Source organism: Salmo trutta, chromosome 16 (genome assembly GCF_901001165.1).
Source record: "Salmo trutta chromosome 16, fSalTru1.1, whole genome shotgun sequence".
Taxonomy (NCBI): domain Eukaryota; kingdom Metazoa; phylum Chordata; class Actinopteri; order Salmoniformes; family Salmonidae; genus Salmo; species Salmo trutta.
In genome coordinates, this window is record NC_042972.1 from 20745876 (window position 1) to 20767073 (window position 21198).

A 21198-nucleotide genomic window follows, 5' to 3' on the forward strand; every position below is an offset into this window, starting at 1 on the left:
TTGTCGAGGGAGAACAGAGCAGCAAAGCAGAGGAAAGGAAGTAGGAAGGGTGGAGAGGAGGAAGGGTTTGGTGTGTCCTGTGGTCTGCCTGGTGGGAGCTGGTGTAGATTATGGGTGTGTTCCTCTGCTCAGACGTTGCTGACGCATTACAGATCTAACTACACCTGGAAAGGTACTATATTTTACGTATCAGATAACCACAACATATGTTATAGCTATCTGTCAGTCGATGACGTGGCATACGACCATTGGTTGATGCATGTAAAGTCTAAGCAGGGGAATGTGACCAAAACACTGTCGTTAAAGGCTCTCCTCCTTCTGAACACCGATGAGATCCAGATCACCATACCTCCGTGTTAAGTTCATTTTCTTGGCCTGAACAACTACCACCACCACGACAGTCGTGATAAAGGGGGGACTAGTTGGAGTGTGGCGGGGCTGGAATGCACTGATCCTGGGGATGAGAGGGCTGGGCTGCTGCTTGGCCATCTGCCCCTTTGTGTGAGAGGCAGGCAGGCTGGAGGGTGCAGGGAGGGGGTGGGCACAACAAGTGGCAACACATAACAAATGAGAGAGGTGGAGACAGCTAGTGGTGGAATGCAAGGATTCAATGGTGACCTCATGTTTTGTCTTCCCTGTTTTGTTTTATTCCCAGTTTATTTTTCCACCCTTTTTTCTTTAGCCATGACTTGAATTGTTTCATTAAAACATGCATGAATGAGTGAATTATCATTGAAGACTTATGTCTCTCCTGTTTCCTTGACCTATTATTACATTAAGATGCACTGTTTGTACAGTGACGTTTTATGGTGTTACTGTCTTTGTCTTGTTAAAATTACTTTTAAACAAACATTATGCCATGAACAAAACATCTCATAGGAGAGACTTAAGTCAGTAAACATAATCAAAGAAGCTAATCTTTCTGAAAGAAGGAAAACACCATAGCTGACAGGTCTTTCTCAAAAACATTTTCTTGGTTGAGGGGTATTTTAGGTGTGAGTCTGCCCTCTGGTGGTGAAAATAATAATTAGATAAATAATATCAGCCAAAAAAGCATTGTGAGAGACACACAGCAAAGGTAAAGCTATTTATTGACAAATGTACACCTCGGCAACATCAGCATAGATCCAGATACACGACGCAGCTTGATACCGCTGATATTGGGCTCTGTAGTTTTGCAGTTCATTTCTTCAATGACGTAGACAAGGCCAACTTTTAGCTCCTCAGACGGACAGTCTACCTCTGTGAACCGTTTCACAAGTGTTTCAGTTGAAAGAATCCATCTGTTTAAGAGCACTCTCCAAACCAAAACTTCAGAGTAGACGCAGAAGTACACAGTACTGGAAAACTCACTGCAGTCTGAGAAATACAAAACCAAAACAGACGTTCTTGTATCACGATATGCCAATTAGCAGACGCTTTTATCCGTTCTTGTATCACGATATGCCATTTAGCAGACGCTTTTATCGTTCTTGTATCACGATATGCCATTTAGCAGACGCTTTTATCCATTATTGTATCACAATATGCCATTTTAGCAGACGCTTTTATCCATTATTGTATCATGATATACCATTTTGCAGGCGCTTTTATCCATTATCGTATCATATGCCATTAGCAGACACTTATCCATTATTGTATCATGATATGCCATTAGCAGACGCTTTTATCCATTATTGTATCATGATTATGAAGACTAGAGGTAAAATCAAACTGGAGCTAGCTTTAGCGCAGGTGCTGCTTCTCAGAAGCAGCAGGATGAGTATGCTACTGTATTGTGGCTAAAACAAACAAAGAAAGATCAATCTGCTCATGCTCACATCTGAACATTCTAAAGCCAGTCTCCATGACAACGGCTTCTCGGAGTCTCTCTCTGATTGGTTCTGAGTTCCGAGATAGGAGTTCTGCTCACTTTGTGTCTGTGGCAGGAGACAGGGCTCCAGGAGTGCTGTGGAGCTGGTCGGCGCTAAGGGGAGCAGGTACCGTGTCGTACCCAGGGAAAGATGCTCTGTTTGGGGGGGTAGGTGTGTCTCAGCAGCTCCCCTCTCATGTGTCCTCATCCTGAACCAGCCCTCCCTGCTGGATGGCAGCTGTCGCCATGCTGATGGCCTCCTCCAACGTCTGCTGCTCCTCCAGCTACACACACACACACACACACACACACACACTTAACAAATCAGTGTAATGCTCAGAGTGCCACTTACAGGTTGTTAATCTCGGTGTGTGCACTCTATACTGACCTGAACAGCAATCTGGGTGCCGTTAGCCGTGGCCAGCAGTGCAACCTGCTGGTAGTGAGGGCCGGAGCCCTGCAAGCTGCCTGTCATAATACCCTCCGATGTCACTATGGCAACCTGGAGAGGAAAGACAAACCACCAATAACATGATGATCCCTTTACAGTACAAACATTGACATGCAAGAGCAAATACTGATTCACAGATAGCTTAGTGTGGGCTAAGATGTGTGTGCAACATACCGGCTGTAGCTCCTTGCCCTCCCCTGTAACCATGGTGATGTGGTGGTGTCCCATGGCGGCCATGTCCGTCTGGTGGGTCGGCAGGGAAATGGTTGTGCCGTCCTGCGTTACCATGGTGATGGCCGTGCTGAGTGCCTGTAGGTCCTCTGTCGACAGACCCACCTGCCAGAACAGAACCAATCAAACTGAAGGACAGAGAACCAACCATTTTTTTATAATACAGTAAAGCTCTGATAAATGCAACAGCTTGAGACTGTCTTGACAGCATGTGCTAAACCGGAGCATGCTGCAATCAAATGAATGGGAATGGAAAACTATTGCATCCACAGTCTTTGGTGGGACAGCTGAGAGCTTATTCTATTTTCTATCTACAGTGGGGGGGAAAAGTATTTGATCCCCTGCTGATTTTGTACGTTTGCCCACTTACAAAGAAATGATCAGTCTATAATTTTAATAGTAGGTATATTTGAACAGTGAGAGACAGAATAACAACAAAGAAATCCAGAAAAACGCATGTCAAAAATGTTATAAAATGATTTGCATTTTAATGAGGAAAATAAGTATTTGACCCCTCTGCAAAACATGACTTAGTACTTGGTGGCAAAACCCTTGTTGGCAATCAGAGGTCAGACGTTTCTTGTAGTTGGCCACCAGGTTTGCACACATCTCAGGAGGGATTTTGTCCCACTCCTCTTTGCAGATCTTCTCCAAGTCATTAAGGTTTCGAGGCTGACGTTTGGCAACTCGAACCTTCAGCTCCCTCCACAAATTTTCTATGGGATTAAGGTCTGGAGACTGGCTAGGCCACTCCAGGACCTTAATGTGCTTCCTCTTGAGCCACTCCTTTGTTGGCTTGGCCGTGTGTTTTGGGTCATTGTCATGCTGGAATACCCATCCACGACCCATTTTCAATGCCCTGGCTCAGGGAAAGAGGTTCTCACCCAAGATTTGACGGTACATGGCCCCGTCCTTTGATGCGGTGAAGTTGTCCTGTCCCCTTAGCAGAAAAACACCCCCAAAGCATAATGTTTCCACCTCCATGTTTGACGGTGGAGATGGTGTTCTTGGGGTCATAGGCAGCATTCCTCCTCCTCCAAACACGGCGAGTTGAGTTGATGTCAAAGAGCTCCATTTTGGTCTCATCTGACCACAACACTTTCACCAGTTGTCCTCTGAGTCATTCAGATGTTCATTGGCGAACTTCAGACGGTCATATATATGTATTCTTGAGCAGGGGGACCTTGCGGGCACTGCAGGATTTCAGTCCTTCACGGCGTAGTGTGTTACCAATTGTTTTCTTGGTGACTATGGTCCCAGCTGCCTTGAGATCATTGACAAGATCCTCCCGTGTAGTTCTGGGCTGATTCCTCACCGTTCTCATGATCATTGCAACTCCACGAGGTGAGATCTTGCATGGAGCCCCAGGCCGAGGGAGATTGACAGTTCTTTTGTGTTTCTTCCATTTGCGAATAATCGCATCAAATGTTGTCACCTTCTCACCAAGCTGCTTGGTGATGGTCTTGTAGCCAATTCCAGCCTTATGTAGGTCTACAATCCTGTCCCTGACATCCTTGGAGAGCTCTTTGGTCTTGGCCATGGTGGAGAGTTTGGAATCTGATTGATTGATTGCTTCTGTGGACAGGTGTCTTTTTTACAGGTAACAAGCTGCGGTTAGGAGCACTCCCTTTAAGAGTGTGCTCCTAATCTCAGCTCGTTACCTGTATAAAAGACACCTGGGAGCCAGAAATCTTTCTGATTGAGAGGGGGTCAAATACTTATTTCCCTCATTAAAATGCAAATCAATTTATAACATTTCTGACATGCATTTTTCTGGATATTTTTGTTGTTATTCTGTCTCTCACTGTTCAAATAAACCTACCATTAAAATTATAGATTGATCCTTTCTTTGTCAGTGGGCAAACGTACAAAATCAGCAGGGGATCAAATACTTTTTCCCCCACTGTATATCACACAAGTTGAATTACTAGATAGGAAATTATTAACTACCTGAGAACCAATGATAACCTGGGAATCCGACCCATCCTCTTTCTGCTCCGCCCCCTCCAGGAAGGAGGCCTGTGATTGGTCATCCACCGCTTCTGCAACAGAGACAGAGAGGCAGCCAATGAATGAATGAATACTGTTCAGACCTGTCCTCAGCTGGTGTTTGTGTGTCTACATACCTTCCCCGTCCTCTGTGGCCTCAAAGTCTCCGTGCGTGGTGCGTTTGTGCATGGCCAGCGTGGAGGTCTGTCTGTAGGTTTTGCCACAGTGGTTGCAGGTGTAAGGTTTGCAGTGTGTGTGAACCACATGGTGCTTGTACAGGCTGGAGTACTCTGTAAATCGCTTCCCACAACCAGGGACTGTACACAGGTAGGGCTTCTCCCCTAGAGGAGAGAGAGGGTGCAGAGAGAGAGAGAGAGAGAGAGAGATATATAGAGTGGAGCACTTAGTTAATGTCAATTTTAACTGGGTGGTTCGAGCCCTGAATGCTGATTGGCTGACAGCTGTGGTATATCAGACCGTATACCACGGGAATGACAAAACATGTATTTGTACTGCTCTAATTATGTTGGTAACCAGTTTATAATAGCAATAAGGCACCTCGGCGGTCAGTGGTATATGGCCAATATACCACGGCTAAGTGCTGTGTCCAGGCACTCTGCGTTGCGTGGTGCATAAGAACAGCCCTTAGCTGTGGTATATTGGCCATATACCACTGCATTATTGCTTAAGTATTTAACAGAGCAGTAATGTAACCTCTCACCTGTGTGTATTCTCATATGATTTTAGTAGTGTGTGTGTGTCTTACCTGTGTGTATTCTCATATGATTTTAGTAGTGTGTGTGTGTGTGTGTGTCTTACCTGTGTGTATTCTCATATGATTTTAGTAGTGTGTGTGTGTGTCTTACCTGTGTGTATTCTCATATGATTTTAGTAGTGTGTGTGTGTGTGTGTGTCTTACCTGTGTGTATTCTCATATGATTTTAGTAGTGTGTGTGTGTGTCTTACCTGTGTGTATTCTCATATGATTTTAGTAGTGTGTGTGTGTGTGTCTTACCTGTGTGTATTCTCATATGATTTTAGTAGTGTGTGTGTGTGTCTTACCTGTGTGTATTCTCATATGATTTTAGTAGTGTGTGTGTGTCTTACCTGTGTGTATTCTCATATGATTTTAGTAGTGTGTGTGTGTGTGTGTCTTACCTGTGTGTATTCTCATATGATTTTAGTAGTGTGTGTGTGTGTGTCTTACCTGTGTGTATTCTCATATGATTTTAGTAGTGTGTGTGTGTGTGTCTTACCTGTGTGTATTCTCATATGATTTTAGTAGTGTGTGTGTCTTACCTGTGTGTATTCTCATATGATTTTAGTAGTGTGTGTGTCTTACCTGTGTGTATTCTCATATGATTTTAGTAGTGTGTGTGTCTTACCTGTGTGTATTCTCATATGATTTTAGTAGTGTGTGTGTGTGTGTGTGTGTGTGTGTGTCTTACCTGTGTGTATTCTCATGTGGTTCTTGTAGTTGGTGGCACTGGCAAAGCCTCGTCCACAGGATGGTTCAGGGCACATGTAGGGGCGCTCTCCTGTGTGTGTTCTGATGTGGACTTTCCTGATGTTAGAGGTGGTGAAGGAACGACCACAACCCTCAAACGGACACTTAAACGGCTTCTCACCTGACAGAAGGAGAAGTGTCAGGGGAAGATATGGAGGGAGACGAGGGGGAAATTAGATATGGGGAAAGAGCACCTACAGCCCTGGAACACACACCTAAACACTGTCCCATCTAACAAAACGAGGGAGGGAAACAAGGAGGGGAGGAGAGGCAGGAGAAAAAGCAGGAAGAGAAAGAGCGTAAGAGGACTAGACAGAGTGGAGAAATACAGAGATGAGGAGACTGAAGAAAAGAGAAAATGACAGAAAGAGGAAAAGTAGTGGTGGGGGAAAGAAACTACCTGTGTGTGTGTGTGTCCTACTACCTGTGTGTGTGTGTGTGTCCTACTACCTGTGTGTGTGTCCTACTACCTGTGTGTGTGTGTGTGTCCTACTACCTGTGTGTGTGTCCTACTACCTGTGTGTGTGTCCTACTACCTGTGTGTGTGTGTGTGTCCTACTACCTGTGTGTGTGTCCTACTACCTGTGTGTGTGTGTCCTACTACCTGTGTGTGTGTGTGTGTGTCCTACTACCTGTGTGTGTGTCCTACTACCTGTGTGTGTGTGTCCTACTACCTGTGTGTGTGTCCTACTACCTGTGTGTGTGTCCTACTACCTGTGTGTGTGTCCTATACTGTGTGTGTGTCCTACTACCTGTGTGTGTGTGTGTGTCCTACTACCTTGTGGTGCCTACTACCTGTGTGTGTGTGTGTGTCCTACTACCTGTGTGTGTTGTCCGAAATACCTGTGTGTGTGTCCTACTACCTGTGTGTGTGTGTGTCCTACTACCTGTGTGTGTGTCCTACTACCTGTGTGTGTGTGTGTGTCCTACTACCTGTGTGTGTGTGTGTGTCCTACTACCTGTGTGTGTGTCCTACTACCTGTGTGTGTGTGTCCTACTACCTGTGTGTGTGTGTCCTACTACCTGTGTGTGTGTCCTACTACCTGTGTGTGTGTGTGTGTCCTACTACCTGTGTGTGTGTGTGTGTGTCCTACTACCTGTGTGTGTGTCCTACTACCGGTGTGTGTGTGTGTGTCCTACTACCTGTGTGTGTGTCCCCTACTACCTGTGTGTGTGTGTGTGTTACCTACTACCTGTGTGTGTGTCCTACTACCTGTGTGTGTGTCCTACTACCTGTGTGTGTGTGTGTGTCCTACTACCTGTGTGTGTGTCCTACTACCTGTGTGTGTGTGTCCTACTACCTGTGTGTGTGTGTGTGTGTGTCCTACTACCTGTGTGTGTGTGTCCTACTACCTGTGTGTGTGTGTGTGTCCTACTACCTGTGTGTGTGTCCTACTACCTGTGTGTGTGTGTCCTACTACCTGTGTGTGTGTGTGTCCTACTACCTGTGTGTGTCCTACTACCTGTGTGTGTGTCCTACTACCTGTGTGTGTGTGTGTGTCCTACTACCTGTGTGTGTCCTACTACCTGTGTGTGTGTGTCCTACTACCTGTGTGTGTGTGTGTGTGTCCTACTACCTGTGTGTGTGTGTCCTACTACCTGTGTGTGTGTGTTTGTCCTACTACCTGTGTGTGTTGTCCTACTACCTGTGTGTGTGTGTCCTACTACCTGTGTGTGTGTTCCTACTACCTGTGTGTTGTGTGTGTCCCTACTACCTGTGTGGTGTGTGTGTCCTACTACCTGTGTGTGTGTGTCCTACTACCTGTGTGGGTGTGTGTGTCCTACTACCTGTGTGTGTGTCCGACTACCTGTGTGTGTGTGTGTGTCCTACTACCTGTGTGTGTGTGTCCTACTACCTGTGTGTGTGTCCTACTACCTGTGTGTGTGTGTGTGTGTCCTACTACCTGTGTGTGTGTCCTACTACCTGTGTGTGTGTGTGTGTCCTACTACCTGTGTGTGTGTGTGTGTGTCCTACTACCTGTGTGTGTGTCCTACTACCTGTGTGTGTGTGTGTGTCCTACTACCTGTGTGTGTGTGTCCTACTACCTGTGTGTGTGTCCTACTACCTGTGTGTGTGTGTGTGTGTCCTACTACCTGTGTGTGTGTGTGTCCTACTACCTGTGTGTGTGTCCTACTACCTGTGTGTGTGTGTGTGTCCTACTACCTGTGTGTGTGTCCTACTACCTGTGTGTGTGTGTCCTACTACCTGTGTGTGTGTCCTACTACCTGTGTGTGTGTCCTACTACCTGTGTGTGTGTGTGTGTCCTACTACCTGTGTGTGTGTCCTACTACCTGTGTGTGTGTGTCCTACTACCTGTGTGTGTCCTACTACCTGTGTGTGTGTGTGTCCTACTACCTGTGTGTGTGTCCTACTACCTGTGTGTGTGTGTGTGTCCTACTACCTGTGTGTGTCCTACTACCTGTGTGTGTGTGTGTGTCCTACTACCTGTGTGTGTGTGTGTGTCCTACTACCTGTGTGTGTGTGTGTGTGTGTCCTACTACCTGTGTGTGTGTGTGTGTGTCCTACTACCTGTGTGTGTGTGTGTCCTACTACCTGTGTGTGTGTGTGTGTGTCCTACTACCTGTGTGTGTGTGTGTGTCCTACTACCTGTGTGTGTGTGTGTCCTACTACCTGTGTGTGTGTGTGTCCTACTACCTGTGTGTGTGTGTGTGTGTCCTACTACTGTGTGTGTGTGTGTGTCCTACTACCTGTGTGTGTGTGTGTGTGTGTCCTACTACCTGTGTGTGTGTGTGTGTGTCCTACTACCTGTGTGTGTGTGTGTGTGTGTGTCCTACCTGTGTGTGTGTGTGTGTGTGTGTCCTACCTGTGTGTGTGTGTGTGTGTGTGTCCTACTACCTGTGTGTGTGTGTCCTACTACCTGTGTGTGTGTGTCCTACTACCTGTGTGTGTGTGTGTGTGTCCTACTACCTGTGTGTGTGTGTGTGTCCTACTACCTGTGTGTGTGTGTGTGTCCTACTACCTGGGTGTGTGTGTGTGTCTACTACCTGTGTGTGTGTGTGTGTCCTACTACCTGTGTGTGTGTGTGTGTGTGTGTCCTACTACCTGTGTGTGTGTGTGTGTGTCCTACTACCTGTGTGTGTGTGTCCTACTACCTGTGTGTGTGTGTGTGTCCTACTATCTGTGTGTGTGTGTGTGTGTGTGTGTGTGTGTGTGTGTGTGTGTCCTACCTGTGTGTGTGTGTGTGTGTGTCCTACTACCTGTGTGTGTGTGTGTGTGTGTGTCCTACTACCTGTGTGTGTGTGTGTGTGTGTGTCCTACTACCTGTGTGTGTGTGTGTGTGTGTGTCCTACTACCTGTGTGTGTGTGTGTGTCCTACTACCTGTGTGTGTGTGTGTGTGTGTGTGTGTGTCCTACTACCTGTGTGTGTGTGTGTGTGTGTGCTACTACCTGTGTGTGTGTGTGTGTGTGTGCTACTACCTGTGTGTGTGTGTGTGTCCTACTACCTGTGTGTGTGTGTCCTACTACCTGTGTGTGTGTGTGTGTGTGTGTGTGTGTGTGTGTGTGTGTGTGTCCTACTACCTGTGTGTGTGTGTCCTACTACCTGTGTGTGTGTGTGTGTGTCCTACTACCTGTGTGTGTGTGTGTGTGTGTCCTACTACCTGTGTGTGTGTGTGTGTGTGTGTGTGTGTGTCCTACCTGTGTGTGTGTGTCCTACTACCTGTGTGTGTGTGTGTGTGTGTCCTACTACCTGTGTGTGTGTGTGTGTGTCCTACTACCTGTGTGTGTGTGTGTGTGTCCTACTACCTGTGTGTGTGTGTGTGTGTCCTACTACCTGTGTGTGTGTGTCCTACTACCTGTGTGTGTGTGTGTGTGTGTGTGTCCTACTACCTGTGTGTGTGTGTCCTACTACCTGTGTGTGTGTGTGTGTCCTACTACCTGTGTGTGTGTGTGTGTGTGTGTCCTACTACCTGTGTGTGTGTGTGTGTGTGTCCTACTACCTGTGTGTGTGTGTGTGTGTCCTACTACCTGTGTGTGTGTGTGTGTGTGTCCTACTACCTGTGTGTGTGTCCTACTACCTGTGTGTGTGTCCTACTACCTGTGTGTGTGTCCTACTACCTGTGTGTGTGTGTGTGTCCTACTACCTGTGTGTGTGTGTGTGTGTGTGTCCTACTACCTGTGTGTGTGTGTGTGTGTGTGTGTGTCCTATTACCTGTGTGTGTGTGTGTCCTACTACCTGTGTGTGTGTGTGTGTGTGTCCTACTACCTGTGTGTGTCCGTGTCCAACTACCTGTGTGTGTTCTACTACCTGTGTGTGTTCGTGTTCTACTACCTGTGTGTGTTCTACTACCTGTGTGTGTTCTACTACCTGTGTGTGTTCTACTACCTGTGTGTGTCCTACTACCTGTGTGTGTCCTACTACCTGTGTGTGTTCGTGTTCTACTACCTGTGTGTGTCCTACCTGTGTGTGTGTTCTACTACCTGTGTGTGTGTTCTACTACCTGTGTGTGTTTTCTACTACCTGTGTGTGTGTCCTACTACCTGTGTGTGTCCTACTACCTGTGTGTGTCCTACTACCTGTGTGTGTCCTACTACCTGTGTGTGTTCTACTACCTGTGTGTGTCCTACTACCTGTGTGTGTCCTACTACCTGTGTGTGTCCTACTACCTGTGTGTGTTCTACCACCTGTGTGTGTTCTACTACCTGTGTGTGTTCGTGTTCTACTACCTGTGTGTGTTCGTGTTCTACTACCTGTGTGTGTTCTACTACCTGTGTGTGTACTACTACCTGTGTGTCCTACTACCTGTGTGTGTCCTACTACCTGTGTGTGTTCGTGTTCTACTACCTGTGTGTGTTCTACTACCTGTGTGTGTTCTACTACCTGTGTGTGTTCTACTACCTGTGTGTGTTCGTGTTCTACTACCTGTGTATGTTCTACTACCTGTGTGTGTCCGTGTCCAACTACCTGTGTGTGTTCGTGTCCAACTACCTGTGTGTGTTCGTGTCCTACTACCTGTGTGTGTTCTACTACCTGTGTGTGTTCTACTACCTGTGTGTGTCCTACTACCTGTGTGTTTTCTACTACCTGTGTGTTTTCTACTACCTGTGTGTGTCCTACTACCTGTGTGTGTGTTCTACTACCTGTGTGTGTCCTACTACCTGTGTGTGTGTTCTACTACCTGTGTGTGTCCTACTACCTGTGTGTGTTCTACTACCTGTGTGTGTTCGTGTCCTACTACCTGTGTGTGTTCGTGTTCTACTACCTGTGTGTGTTCGTGTCCTACTACCTGTGTGTGTTCTACTACCTGTGTGTGTCCTACTACCTGTGTGTGTTCTACTACCTGTGTGTGTTCTACTACCTGTGTGTGTTCTACTACCTGTGTGTGTTCTACTACCTGTGTGTGTTCGTGTTCTACTACCTGTGTGTGTGTCCTACTACCTGTGTGTGTGTCCTACTACCTGTGTGTGTGTCCTACTACCTGTGTGTGTTTCCTACTACCTGTGTGTGTTCGTGTCCTACTACCTGTGTGTGTTCGTGTCCTACTACCTGTGTGTGTCCTACTACCTGTGTGTCCGTGTCCTACTACCTGTGTGTCCGTGTCCTACTACCTGTGTGTCCGTGTCCTACTACCTGTGTGTCCGTGTCCTACTACCTGTGTGTCCGTGTCCTACTACCTGTGTGTGTCCGTGTCCTACTACCTGTGTGTGTCCGTGTCCTACTACCTGTGTGTGTTCTACTACCTGTGTGTGTCCTACTACCTGTGTGTGTGTCCTACTACCTGTGTATGTTCTACTACCTGTGTGTGTCCTACTACCTGTGTGTGTCCTACTACCTGTGTGTGTCCTACTACCTGTGTGTGTCCTACTACCTGTGTGTGTCCTACTACCTGTGTGTGTTCTACTACCTGTGTGTGTTCTACTACCTGTGTGTGTTCGTGTCCTACTACCTGTGTGTGTTCGTGTCCTACTACCTGTGTGTGTTCGTGTCCTACTACCTGTGTGTGTCCTACTACCTGTGTGTCCGTGTCCTACTACCTGTGTGTCCGTGTCCTACTACCTGTGTGTCCGTGTCCTACTACCTGTGTGTCCGTGTCCTACTACCTGTGTGTGTCCGTGTCCTACTACCTGTGTGTGTCCGTGTCCTACTACCTGTGTGTGTCCGTGTCCTACTACCTGTGTGTGTTCTACTACCTGTGTGTGTCCTACTACCTGTGTGTGTCCTACTACCTGTGTATGTTCTACTACCTGTGTGTGTCCTACTACCTGTGTGTGTCCTACTACCTGTGTGTGTCCTACTACCTGTGTGTGTCCTACTACCTGTGTGTGTTCTACTACCTGTGTGTGTCCTACTACCTGTGTGTGTTCTACTACCTGTGTGTGTTCTACTACCTGTGTGTGTTCTACTACCTGTGTGTGTTCTACTACCTGTGTGTGTTCGTGTCCTACTACCTGTGTGTGTTCGTGTCCTACTACCTGTGTGTGTTCGTGTCCTACTACCTGTGTGTGTTCGTGTCCTACTACCTGTGTGTGTTCGTGTCCTACTACCTGTGTGTGTTCGTGTCCTACTACCTGTGTGTGTTCGTGTCCTACTACCTGTGTGTGTGCGGACATGCTTCTGGAGGTCTCCGGAGGTTTTGAAGGCCTTGAAGCACATGTCTTCAGGACACTTGTATGGTTTCTCTCCAGTGTGTGTCCGTAGGTGACTCTTCAGGCCATAACCTGTAGCGAACGCCTTTCCACACGTCAACACATCACACCTGTATGGCCGGACACCTGTGTGAGCCCTCTCATGTACCTGACAAGACAGGGTCAACGTTAATGTAACATGAATATCTTTTCAAGTGGGAACAAATGTGTGTACAGTGGCAAGACCAAGTATGTGAACCCTTTGGAATTACCTGGATTTCTACATAAACTGGTCATCAAATTTGATCTGATCTTCATCTAAGTCACAACAACAGACAAACAGTCTGCTTAAACTAATAACACACAAATTGTATTTGTCTTGTCTATATTGAATACATAATTTAAACATTTACAGTGTAGGTTGGAAAAAGTATGTGAACCCCTAGGCTAATGACTTCTCCAAAAGCTAATTGGAGTCAGGAATCAGCTAACCTGGAGTACAGTCATTGAGATGTTGGTTAGAGCTGCCTTGCCCTATAAAAAACACTCACAAAATTTGAGTTTGCTATTCACAAGAAGCATTGCCTGATGTGAGCCATGCCTCGAACAAAAGATCTCAGAAGACCTAAGATTAAGAATTGTTGACTTGCATAAAGCTGGAAAGCGTTACAAAAGTATCTCTAAAAGCCTTGATGTTCATCAGTCCACGGTAAGACAAATTGTCTATAAATGGAGAAAGTTCAGCACTGTTGCTACTCTCCCTAGGAGTGGCCGTCCTGCAAAGATGACTGCAAGAGCACAGCGCAGAATGCTCAATGAGGTTAAGAAAAATCCTAGAATGTCAGCTAAAGACGTACAGAAATCTCTGGAACATGATAACATCTCTGTTGACGAGTCTATGATACGTAAAACACTAAACAAGAATTGTGTTCATGGGAGGACACCACAGAAGAAGCAACTGCTGTCCCAAAAAAACATGGCTCCACACCTGAAGTTTGCAAAAGTGCACCTGGATGTTCCACAGCACTACTGGCAAAATATTCTCTGGACAGATGAAACTACAGTTGAGTTGTTTGGAAAGAACACAAAACACTGTGTGGAGAAAAAAAGGCACAGCACACCAACATCAAAACCTCATCCCAACTGTAAGGTATGGTGGAGGGAGCATCATGGTTTGGGGCTGCTTTGCTGCTTCAGGGCCTGGACAGCTTGCTATCATCGACAGAAAGTTTATAAAGACATTTTGCAGGAGAATGTAAGGCTATCTGTCCGACAATTGAAGCTCAACAGAAATTGGGTGATGCAACAGGACAATGACCCAAAACACAGAAGTAAATCAACAACAGAATGGATTCAACAGAAGAAAATACGCCTTCTGGATTGTCCCAGTCAGAGTCCTGACCTCAACCCGATTGAGATGCTGTGGAATGACCTCGAGAGCAGTTCACACCAGACATCCCAAGAATTTTGCTGAACTGAAACAGTTTTGTACAGAGAAATGGTCCAAAATTCCTCCTGACCGTTGTGCAGGTCTGATCCGCTACTACAGAAAACATTTGGTTGAGGTTATTGCTGCCAAAGGAGGGTCAACCAGTTATTTAAACCAAGGGTTCACATATTTGTCCCACCCTGCACTGTGAATGTTTACACTGTGTTCAATAAAGACAATACAATTAATAATTTTGTGAGTGTTATTAGTTTAAGCAGACTGTGTTTGTCTATTGTTGTGACCTAGACAAAGATCAGATCAAATTTTATGACCAGTTTATGCAGAAATCCAGGTATTTTCAAAGGGTTCACACACTTTTTCTTGCCACTGTATGTGTGTGGTATGTTAAGGTGGGGTACTGTGGTCCGAGGGTCAGTGTGTGCTGTGATGTAGAGGGTGTATGTGTGTGGTATGTTAAGGTGGGGTACTGTGGTCCGAGGGTCAGTGTGTGCTGTGATGTAGAGGGTGTATGTGTGTGGTATGTTAAGGTGGGGTACTGTGGTCCGAGGGTCAGTGTGTGCTGTGATGTAGAGGGTGTATGTGTGTGGTATGTTAAGGTGGGGTACTGTGGTCCGAGGGTCAGTGTGTGCTGTGATGTAGAGGGTGTATGTGTGTGGTATCTTAAGGTGGGGTACTGTGGTCCGAGGGTCAGTGTGTGCTGTGATGTAGAGGGTGTATGTGTGTGGTATCTTAAGGTGGGGTACTGTGGTCCGAGGGTCAGTGTGTGCTGTGATGTAGAGGGTGTGTGTGTGTGTGTGTGGTATCTTAAGGTGGGGTACTGTGGTCTGAGGGTCAGTGTGTGCTGTGATGTAGAGGGTGTGTGTGTGTGTGTGTGGTACCTTGAGGTGGTGTGCTGTGGTGTAGAGACGTCCACAGCCCTCGTAGTCACAGCGGAATGTCTTCTCAGCCGTCTGCTGACCCTTAGGGGAACCCCACGACCCCATCACCTGTACAATAGGCTCTATGTCCTGGAGTCCATTGGTGCTGCTCATGGTCTCATCCACCTCCACCTCAGACCCCGTCATCTGGGGAGAAAAGAGTTTGAGAGCATTATATTGATTAAAAGTACAACATTGCTTATTCCACCACAAGAAGTAGAACTGCATAGTATATGTGAGAGAGAGAAAGACACATGGGGGAAAACTGAGCTTTCAAGAAAAATAACTAAGGAAGAATTTACAGGAAATCGTGAGTGATAGAACACATGAGTGATACAACAGCAGAAAAAGAGAGAGACCTTGGCGTAGTTCTCCAGGGTGGTGATGGTGTCTGTGTCCACAGTGTCGTCTGCAGCTAGCTCCTCCAGGCCACCCCCTGGCTGCAAAGTCAGGATGGTGCTGCCAGTCTGCAGGCCCGAGGGGTGGTGGATGTACGCCGTGCTGCCATCCTCCAGCTGCACCGCCTCCACCGCACTGGGATCGTACCCGTCTGCAGGGGTTAGAGGTTAGATGGTCCTCTTTGAAAATGTTTGAGGACTTTCCTTCCATCCTTTGCAGAAGTAATAATAATTGATGTGTGACTGGATGATAAAACAAGATGATGACCACCCTATTGCTTCAACAAGCCAACCTTTCCTAGAGTGGTGAATACAAAATCTGGTTAGATGCTAATATACCTTTGGGTGTGTGGTGGATGTATGCCGTGGTCCCGTCCTCCAGCTGCACTGCCTGGCCGTCCTCAAAGGGCAGGGGCTCTGGGGAGACGACAGGAAAACAACATCAGGAGAGGTAGGAGCTCACAGAACACACAAAAGGTTATTCATAAACCCTCCGGCAGACATGTTGTTCTGAGGGTGTACACTGACCTTTCTGCTGTACAGTGACCTGCTGAATGTAGGCTGTAGTACCATCCTCCAACTGAATAGTATCGCCTTCCACTAGGTTGCCATCTGATGAAATCAGTATATTGTTGATATCAGCGGAAGTCATACATACTCATACTGGTGGACATGTGAATGTTAGCTTTGAGTTGTGCATTTCATTATTTTTTAGTAGTGTGTGAATTTGTCACCTTTGATGGCTTGTTCAATGTAGGCTGTGGAGCCATCACTGAGGGCAACAGCCTGCAATCCCAAACTCTCCATCCTTCTGCTCAGATACAGATGCTCTTTCTGACAATGAGAGAGAGACACATAGCTACTGAAACTCCACTGCCGAGACAGGCAGTTGCTATGAGCTGACGCTCTTCTACTACACACACACACACACACACAATGGAGGATCCCCAGCAATCCTGTGTACTGCTGCATTGTATTGTTTATTATGTAGCTACTGTCCTAACATCTTGCTCTGTAGCAAGGTTATATTCCTTGGGTCAGCTGATGTGACCTCAATGCAGTGATGATGAACTAGGGGTTGTGTGGTAGCTTGATACGTCATAGAAGAGAAAGGGAGGAGAGTGATGCGTGTTCCCAAAATGTGGCTGGCCTTGACCCTCAACCAGTGAATATGGCATATTATAATACTCGTATTATGTGTATGCACCTAGGTTAGGTTGAAGATGAGTCTATTGGGGGGGCAGGCAGACAGATTATTTTACTGTCAATGGACATAGCTATCTGCTTATGATCGAGTTTATACAAGGGTTTATGGCATAACCAGTATGCCATCAATGGGTGCATTTGCATCCGGTTGTCACTGTGCAATTATTGAAAGTTTAGGTACACACAGGTCAAGAGACACACTCTTGCCTGCATCTAGCTGGTATAGGGTGTAATCATTATCATCCAAGAGTTGCAAGACGAGAGTTTCTATTTGACAAATTCAGGTATGTTCATCCCCGTTTGGTTCCGTTTAAGAATTGTTTTTCAACAGAATCGGAGGAACGAATACACCCTTGATCACACGTAAACAGAGTTCACTTTCATAGCAGCCACGTTGTACTCCTTTCTCTTCCCTTCGCTTGTGGACTTTAATGCACAACACATCAGCTGTATGTGACCAGGTGAAAAAACCTTTCCAAGCCAAACCGCTACACAGCCTACTGTACATCATTGTCACCATATTAGCTAAAGTAATGTCATAGTCAGCATAGCTAATAGAACTAACACGTTAGTAAACCCGCTACAATCATGCAGTAACCTTCGCGTACAGTCAGTAAGCAGTTACACAGGCAGGCCCCAGTAGCAATAAATTAGTAACACCAAAAGCTTATCTTGAGTTGGAAGAGTTCCAGTGTTGTGTTGGATAGTCATAGCCAGCTAGCTAACAAAGCATCCTTCTGTTTGAGCAGGGTGTTTCAATAGGCTAAACTAGCTAGCTGCATTTGCTAGCTAAGTAAGAGAAACTGAAAGTGCTTCTTCATTTTGGAAGAAATCAATTTGTTCAAAACTGTTCAACTATTGTCTTTCTCTCTCTTTGAGACATCTACTCACCACATTTTATACACTGCAGTGCTAGCTAGCTCTAGCTTTCAGTGGTAGATTAATTCTCTGATCTTTTGATTGGGTGGACAACATTTTAGTTCATGCTGCAAGAGCTCTGATAGGCTGGAGGACGTCCTCCGGAAGCCGTCAGAATTACTGTGTAAGTCTTTTTTTTAAAGTCAATGTACCCTTTCCTCCTTTGAGGAGCCTCCACTGCTATATATACAAAAGTATGTGGACATCTCTTCAAATTAGTGGATTCTGGTATTTCAGCCACACCAATTGCTGACAGGTGTATAAAATCGAGCACACCGCCATGCAATCTCCATAGACAAACAATGACAGTAGAATGGACTTGAAGAGCTCAGTGACTTTCAACGTGGTACCGTCATAGGATGCCACCTTTCCAACAAGTAAGTTTGTAACAGCTAATGCTGCCCCGCTCAACTTTAAATGCCGTTATTGTGAAGTGGAAACATCTAGGAGCAACAAAGGCTCAGCCGCAAAGTGGTAGGCCACACAAGCTCACAGAACGGGACCGCCGAGTGCTGAAGCGTGTAAAAATCGTCTGTCCTCGGTTGCAACACTCACTACCGAGTTCCAAACTGCCACTGGAAGCAACATCAGCACAAGAACTGTTCGTCGTGAGCTTCATGAAATGGGTTTCCAAGGCCAAGCAGCTGCACACAAGCCTAAGATCACTGTGTGCAATGCCAAGCGTTGGCTAGAGTGGTGTAAAGCTAGCCACCATTGGACTCTGGAGCAGTGGAAACACGTTCTCTGGAATGATGACTCACGCTTCACCATCGAACAAATCTGGGTTTGGCGGATGCCAGGAGAACGCTACCTTCCCCCAATGCATAGTGCCAACTGTAAAGTTTGGTGGAGGAGGAATAATGGTCAGGGACTGTTTTTCATGGTTCGAGCTAAGCCCCTTAGTTCCACTGAAGGGAAATCTTGACGCTACAGAATACAATTACATTCTAGACAATTCTGTGCTTCCAACTTTGTGGCAACAGTTTGGGGAAGGCCCTTTCCTTTTTCAGCATGACAATGCCCCTGTGCACAAAGCGAGGTGTGAAAGAACCTGATTGGCCTGCAGAGACCTGACCTCAACCCCATAGAACACCTTTAGGATGAATTGGAACACCAACTGCGAGCCATGCCTGATCGCCCGACATCAGTGTCTGACCTCACTAATGCTTGTGACTGAATGGAAGCAAATCCCTGCAGCAATGCAGCAGCAGGTAGCGTAGTGGTTAGAGCATTGGACTTGAAAACCGAAAGGTTGCAAGATCGAATCCCCGCGCTGACAAGGTAAAAATCTGTCATTCTGTCCCTGAACAAGGCAGTTAACCCACTGTTCCTAGGCCGTCATTGAAAATAAGAATTTGTTCTTATTAACTGACTTGCCTAGTTAAATAAATATAAAAATAAAAAATGCTCCAACATCTAGTGGAAAGCCTTGTGTTATAGCAACAAAGGGGACCAACTCCATATGAATGCCCGTAATTTTGGAATGAGATGTTCGACGAGAAGGTGTCCGCTTACTTTTGGTCAATTAGTGTACAATGAGTGTACAAAGCATTAGGAACACCTGCTCTTTCCATGACAGACTGACCAGGTGAATTCAGGGAAAAGCTATGATCCCTCATTGATGACACTTAAATCAGTGTAGATGAAGGGGAGGAGACAGGTTAAAGGATTTTTAAGACTTGAGACTGGTTGTGTATGTGTGCCATTCAGAGGACAAACCTTTATTTAACTAGGCATGTCAGTTAAGAACAAATTCTTATTTACAATGACGGCCTACACTGGCCAAACCCGAACGATGCTGGGCCAATTGTGCGCCGCCCTATGGGACTCTCAATCACGGCCAGTTGTGATACAGCCTGGATTCAAACCAGGGTGTCTGTAGTGAAGCACCTAGCACTGAGATGCACTGCCTTAGATGGCTGCACTACTCGGGAACAAAAGATTGAAGTGTCTTTGAACAGGGTGTCAATAACTGCAATGCTGCTGGGTTTTTCACACTCAACAGTTTCCTGTGTTTATCAAGAATGGTCTACCTGCCAAAGCACATCCAGCCAACTTTGGGAAGCATTGCAGTCAACATGGGCCAGCATCCCTGTGGAACGCTTTCAACACCTTGTAGAGTCCATGCCCTGACGAATGAGGCTGTTCTGAGGGCAAAGTGGGGTGCAACTCAATATTTGGAAGGCATTCCTCATTTTTTTAATACTCAAATCACATTTTATTGGTCACATACGTGTTTAACAGATGTTATTGTGGGTGTAGCGAAATGCTTTTGTTTCTAGCCCCGACAGTGCAGTAATATCTAACAAGTACACTCAGTATATACTACAGGGATCTACACTAGAGCTAATTGTCACTGTACCGGTTTAGATGGGTTCTTTGTTGGTAATGAGAGGTTTGTGAATTGTTGAATTCATTATTCTACAGCTGGTTACTGTAGTGTACTAAACTCCACTCTAAGCAGACCACTCAGCTAGCTTTCATTCGAGTCAATCATTACTGGGAATATAGTATAACATTATGCCATGAATCCTATAGCTAGTTAGTCAAGAAGAAATGTGGACTCATAGTCAATTTCAAATGACAAGCTAAGTTAACTAGTTAACCAACAAGCTAGAGGTCGAGTGACAGCTAGGCATCTAGCAAGCTAACGTCGCCATTACACTGAAAGGTAAAGTTAGCTGGCTGGCTAGTGGTGCTATGGCTAGCTTTAACTTTAATAAACACATTTTCTTCGCCAACTAAGTCACATAACACCATACATTTCCCTAATAGTAAATAGCTAGCGCCACAACTTTGACTACGTTTACAATATGTATTTTGACGTGACAAACTAGCTAAGGCGCACGGCAGTGGAAATACAACCAGGCCTCATTCACTACAACACGTTTGCGCTTGAATCAGACATTTGCAACGCAACCGGGTTACTCCCATCGGTAACGCCGATAATCGATCCCTAACAAAGCGTTTTCTATTTCTTGATATTTCTTCTCAAACTCTAAAGAAATCCAGAAAATCACAAGCTCTTTATTTTCCCCTCCCTATCCCCCATTTTTATATCCCATCTCTCCCTCGGTTTGACAAGTTGCAGCGCAAACTGGGATACTCACCTCCAGCAGACCGCCATGCACCAGGCACCACAGAAGCACCCGGAAACATGAATGGTATGAAAACGAGTTGGATCATTACACCACCAGTCACATTGATCTAGGGTCAGTTTTGTTGTACTGACCTCAAAGGCTAGGTGTTGTTCCCGAGGTGCGTAGGACTGGTTATAGATACTTTTCAGGATCAGCAATTTCTGAAGCAGGCTGTTTAGATATGTAAAAGGTGAACATTTACTTCTTGAAAATATGTAGCAGCAGCCACATAGGAAAAAGCCCTGAAAGTACTTAATTGTTGTCAAACTCTGCATGTATAACTGACAAGCAACACACCACACAGAGTAGAGCAGAAAACATGTATTTATAAACATTATATAAACATTCAGCATCTGACAAGAGTGCATGAAATCAAACTATTTGATATAATGCTCTCTGATTAAGATCCAACACAGAAATTATTGCACATTTTATAAGGTCTCATTTTTTCAAGGGATATCTGAAAATACAATGGTCAAATCAGTGTGGATTTTCATGACACCTATTAGACACACACACACACACACACACAACCAAAACAAGTGTCTAATTC

General features: G+C 45.8%; 1 protein-coding gene across 4 annotated transcripts; it reads right to left on the minus strand.

Moving 5' to 3' along the window:
• Nucleotides 1–1072: 1072 nt before the first annotated feature.
• LOC115150294 (zinc finger protein 76) lies at nt 1073–20684 on the minus strand. 4 transcript variants are annotated; one of them, XM_029693420.1, is made up of 13 exons: nt 20616–20684; nt 16116–16215; nt 15910–15993; nt 15721–15798; nt 15343–15533; nt 14945–15130; nt 12584–12785; nt 5972–6151; nt 4661–4864; nt 4485–4576; nt 2478–2639; nt 2241–2354; nt 1073–2136 (listed from the first exon to the last, which is right to left on the minus strand). In XM_029693420.1, the coding sequence occupies exons 2-13, from the start codon at nt 16186–16188 to the stop codon at nt 2047–2049; spliced, it is 1656 nt and encodes a 551-aa protein (XP_029549280.1). In that variant the 5' UTR covers nt 16189–16215; nt 20616–20684; the 3' UTR covers nt 1073–2046. The 4 variants fall into 4 exon arrangements, with proteins under 4 accessions (XP_029549280.1, XP_029549281.1, XP_029549283.1 ...); XM_029693421.1 differs by lacking the exon at nt 20616–20684 and adding an exon at nt 19868–20561; XM_029693423.1 differs by lacking the exon at nt 20616–20684 and adding an exon at nt 19539–19581.
• Nucleotides 20685–21198: the final 514 nt, after the last annotated feature.